The 5,161-nt window shown below is 44.8% G+C and overlaps 1 protein-coding gene across 1 annotated transcript; it reads left to right on the top strand.

Moving 5' to 3' along the window:
* The first annotated feature begins 216 nt into the window (after positions 1-216).
* Positions 217-1,488, top strand: LOC132974077 (uncharacterized protein F54H12.2-like). The gene has a single exon (XM_061037881.1). It carries the CDS (start codon positions 217-219, stop codon positions 1,486-1,488), a length of 1,272 nt encoding a protein of 423 aa, XP_060893864.1.
* Positions 1,489-5,161: the final 3,673 nt, after the last annotated feature.

Genomic DNA, 5,161 nt, shown 5'->3' with positions numbered 1-5,161 from the left:
GGGGGACCGTGTTTTAGCAAGGTCTAAAAATAACCGACGCGGGGGAAAGAAGAAATCAGTAGGGAGAGGCCTTGCTAAGGGAAGGAGGTCCGTCGCAGGCAGAAACCTAGACTCTGGAGACATATTTCTCTAAACAAAAGTTTCAGAGAAAAAACAAAACAAAACAAAACAAAAAATAAAATGGCTTTATTGCATCACAAATCGACAGAGTGTAGCATGGCTGAGCTGGATTTATTTTCAGCTCCCATGACGCAGTTGTCTATCGACGAGAAGCTCTACACAGAGGTCATGCCTCTGTCGGCCATTACAGATACAGGTCCTATAGAGTTTTTTATACCAGGGGATGGTGAAAAATATTTGGATCTAAATGACACCTTGCTCCATCTCAGGGTGCAAATTACCAACGCCGACGGCACAAACCTAGTGGTCGATGCCCCTGTAGGGTTAATCAATTACCCTCTGAATACAATCTTCAGCCAATGCGATATTATTCTGGGGGATAGACTGATATCACAGTCCAGTGCCACTCATCCTTACAGGGCTATGATTGAAGCCCTGCTCAACTTTTCAGAAGCTACTCTACAAACACAGTTTAGCTCAGGGCTGTTTTACAAAGACACCGCCGGCTCTATGGACTCTGTGGTGACCGTCAATGGTCCCAATCGCGGTCTACGCAACAGAGCCGAATTTACAGAGCAGTCCAGAGAGCTCCACCTGTTGGGACCTCTCCACGCTGATATATTATTCAGCGAGAGGCTCCTTTTGAACTCTGTGGACTTGAGAATTAAGCTGACCAGAGCGTCCGACGCCTTTTGTCTCATGGGTGTTGCCAACAGCACCTACCATCTGAAAATACTGGGTGCTGCTCTGTTTATGAAAAAAGTCACCGTTTCCCCGCCCGTGCGTTTGGGTCACGCAGCCGCCTTGATGAAGGGCAACGCTCTCTACCCTCTGTCACGGGTGAACATGAAAACCTACTCCATCCCGCAAAACTCGAGGATATGCAACCAGGAGAACCTCTTTCTGGGAACTATGCCAAAGTATGTGGTGATAGGCATGTTACACCACGAAGCTTTTACGGGGAGCAGGAATCTGTCTCCTTTCAATTTCATCCATAACGATGTGGAATACCTGGCCTTGTGTCAGGATGGACGACAGGTGCCGGCCAAAGCTTTTCAGCCTCAATTTAACAACGGTGTGTCTGTCAGAGAGTTTTACAACATGTTTACAGCTACAGGGAGACACTTGAAGGATTTACCTCTGAGCATCAACAGGAGAGAGTTTGAACAAGGATACTCTCTGTTTGTCTTTAATCTCAACGCCGGGGAGGATGCTGACGCCCTATCCCCCGTCTCCAACGGGAATTTAAGGCTGGAGATGAGATTCAGAGTGCCTTTACCTCAGACCACTACACTGATTGTGTACGCCTGCTACGAGTCTATTTTGGAGATCAACTCTAAAAGGCAGGTAATGGCGGATTATTACTAAAAAAGAAGAACATGAACAGCCATCAAATAGAGAGTCTAATGACTCGATTAGTGGGAGATGCTTTCTGCGGAGTGTGGGCCTCGGATCAGCTGCAGCTGCTGACGTCATCTTTTAAAACCCCCGCCCCGCCTACTTCATCGTCAACACACACCCTGCGCATGAGCCGGGACTGGCTGGCCCTGACCCTGGAGAAAGACAGAACGGCAACTTTTTTTGACTCTTTTGGATTTCCTCCTCGTTTTTCTCACTACCCTAAACACATTTTACAGTTTTTAAAAGACTGTTCCAGCGCTATTTTATATCACAACAGACAGTTGCAGCATACCTTCTCTTCAGCCTGCAGTCAACATTGTGTTTATTATTTATGTCATAGAGCCTGCGGGCAAAGTTTTGAAAATGTTTTAGCGTTGTATCAAGAGGACGAATTAAAAAATGATGAGACTAACTGCGTTTGTGAAAAAATATCAAAGCTGTGTGAAGCGTTATAAATGTCAATCTTTTCACCACACCGTGTGTTCTTTACAAATGTTTAAACATTGTTACAACTTGTGAAATAAAGACAAGAAAGACAAAACCTTTTTTTGAAATGACGAGTTTTTATTATTATTAATAGCAAGGTTACAACTTATAAAGTAAAACTAATCCAAGGAGATTTTTTATTTTTATTTTTTCTCTTTGCCCCTAGTTCTTTAGCTATACGCGGGGTAGTACTCCCGTCAAAAGATGCACCCCTCTCTTTTTCTTCTTCTTCTTCTCCACCGCCGGCCCTCTCGGTCATAGGCGTGCTCCACTTTGGGGATAAAACAATTGTTCTCTTTGACCCTCGCTCCTCGTCCGATATCAGTCTGCGGTATTGTTCACGAGCATCGGGGTTATTCACGGTGGATAGAGGGATGTTTAACACGCTCAGAGTATTTAAAAATCCCAACCAACCCTTGGGCTCAGATCTCTGGGCTCTTTTGTAAGATGATGACAGGTGTTTAATCAGATCCATCATATGGGAGCCTCTGATCACTTTTCCCTTGTAAACAAATTCACTCTTGTCAGTCCACTGCGCCTTTACTCATTTTTCTCAAGATATAAGAGGCGTTTTTTCGATCCCGCTGGGGAAGGGTTTGGGTATCACTTTGGGAAGGGTATCACTTCATCAATTGTCTCATCTGCCCATTGTTGTTGCTGTTGCTGCTGCTGCTCCCCTTCTCCTTCTTCTTCTTCTTCTTCAGAGACTTTAGACGGCCTTGTGTGACTTTTCTCGTCTTTTACATCTTGTTTGATGAATGCGAGATATCTCTGCAACAGCGCGTTTTTTTAATTTTTAATTTTTTTATAAGGATTTAGTCCAGGTTCGTTTAGCACAGCCCTCATTTGTTCATCCAAATCACCTTCAGCCGTGCGTCTCATCGATTGAGTCTGAGTTTCACCGACCATCGTGGGCATAGGGTTTGAATGAGTCAGATGACTCATTTGCTGAGCGTTCAACAGATACATCTTTTGAGTTGCTTTTTGCTGATTCGCCATCTCTGCCCACAAAGTTATCCTCTATTCACCAGACCTCCTACAAGCTGGCCTAATATAGGCACCACGGCAGAGAGCAACGGTAAAAGAAACCCTCCCGACTGTCTCACCAAAGCAGCGTGTCTGTTTTTCAGAGATTTTTTTTTATCAGCCAGCAGTCTGATGGTTTTTTTCTGCTTTTTCAGTTTCTTATATTGCCAGGGTGTGAGAGGGACGTTTCCCTTTTTAATAGATTTAAACAGATTTCACTGATACACTGAAGAAAGTCTGGTGAGCAGCGTCGGAGAATATCTCTCCGCTTCCGAGGTGTGCAGTGACATAAAGCGCTCAGCAGAGGAGCGTTCCTTTTTATGCGCTCAGACATTTTTAGGCAGATAAACCACGGGCCACTGATGAGGCAGTATGCCGGCTCTTAGTCTGTAACGCTCTGGACAAGTCGGCGTGAGATCTACAACTAAATATGAAAAGGGGTTCTGAGTGGCGTCTTCAAAACTCTGAAGAAAAAAGCTTTTTCTCCTTGGAAATATTTGCTGAGCCAGCACATTGATCTGCAGCTTGTCTCGCGGGTTGTTAAAGAGCACCAGGTAGTTGGTGTTCAAGCTGATGGTGCGACTGTATTTACCTTTGTAAAAAAGATTTTGAGTAAGCAACATCACGCTCATATTTTTATGATGCCTGTATTGCGTGAAAATTCTTGCCACTTCAGGATGCTCAGCTGCCTGTAATAACACATCGTCCAATATAACAAGGTGAGTTTGATGAGGGGGAAACAAATCAGGGTCGTCAAAAGAATCAGGCAGTCCTTCGATGAATTTAATATTTTTATTATTTTGTTACAGTTCATCATACATTGGTTGACAAGAAGTATAAATCCATACAATATTGTCAGGGACTCGTTGCATAACATCTTTGCAGTTTTCTAAAACATTTTTTACAAAATGGGTCTTCCCGCAACTACTAGGTCCTACAATCTGACATGAAAAGGGAACACACAATCTAGGATCAAACTCTATTTCTTCAGCCATATGTGACATTTTTTATTTTTATTTTTATTTTTTTTCCCCCTCAAAAACCAAAAGGCAGAGTATAACCGTTAGGCAGCAGCCTTCTCTTGTCAAACACTACACGAAACCTTTTTTGAAATGACGTGTTTTTGAGAAGGAAACCTTTCTTATCACGCTGAATTCCCTGTTGGGGGGTTTCAAGAAAAAAACCCTCATCCTCCTCATCCTCCTTCTCCTCCACCCTCTCTGCACCCTGCGTTGCAGGGGGTCGTCTGCGTGAACGCTTCACAAAACCCTCCACCAGCTTTTTTACACTGTCAAAGTTGATTTTCTCACAGCAGGCGTGCGTCTGTGTTATACCCTTCACCCTTCATCCTACCCTTCAGGCTCTGTAACGAGCACCATCTGGCAGAGGTTGCTTCTCTGCGCAAACTTTCCCCAGAAGCTGTTGAGACACAATTTAGACACTTGTCTTTTGGCAGGATTTGGTTTAATTTTGTCAGCGTCCAACAAGATGCCCTGATGCTCTTGATAATCCCTGATGTATTTTTCTCTGCTCTCCTGGTCTACAGCCTCGGGAGGGTAACCCGAAGCCTCTTGCTTTCCTTTTAAAAACGTCTGCATGTACTTTAAAAATATTGAATCGTCACGACGTTCAAATTGCTAGACCTCTGTGATTTGTGACAGGCGATAACCCATCTCCAGAGCCTTGTTAAATTCGGGGGTGACCCAAACCCCCTTTAACGCTCTGGCCTCATCGTCGTGACTACAGGGTCCGCTTTGAGCATTCAACTCAGCGCAAGTGCGGCACAGTGTAAACACCAGTTTACCAGCGAGTGTTCTGTAAGGTAACACGGGAAAATACAAACCCCTCGGCGGATACACCGTGGCTCTGATTAACCCAAAGTAGGCGCTCGGATCTTTAAAATCTCTGTAAATGATTTCCGGGTGACCTAGAGGATAAGGGAAGCTACAGTTTACATACGGGTAGAGAGACGTGACGTCTACGTAACGCACGCTCTCATTCTGTTCTGCCGTATGTCGCAGTCTCACAGCGCAGATCCTCCCCCCATACAGAGCGTCGTGGGGAAGGAGCGGCTGCGGGGGGTCGTAACGCCCGAGGAACTCTTTCACGCTCGCGTCACTTTTTTTCA

The sequence above is a fragment of the Labrus mixtus genome, chromosome 5, assembly GCF_963584025.1.
Source record: "Labrus mixtus chromosome 5, fLabMix1.1, whole genome shotgun sequence".
Classification (NCBI taxonomy): domain Eukaryota; kingdom Metazoa; phylum Chordata; class Actinopteri; order Labriformes; family Labridae; genus Labrus; species Labrus mixtus.
Note: the sequence above shows the minus strand (reverse complement) of the source record. Positions and strands in the feature narration are given on the sequence as shown.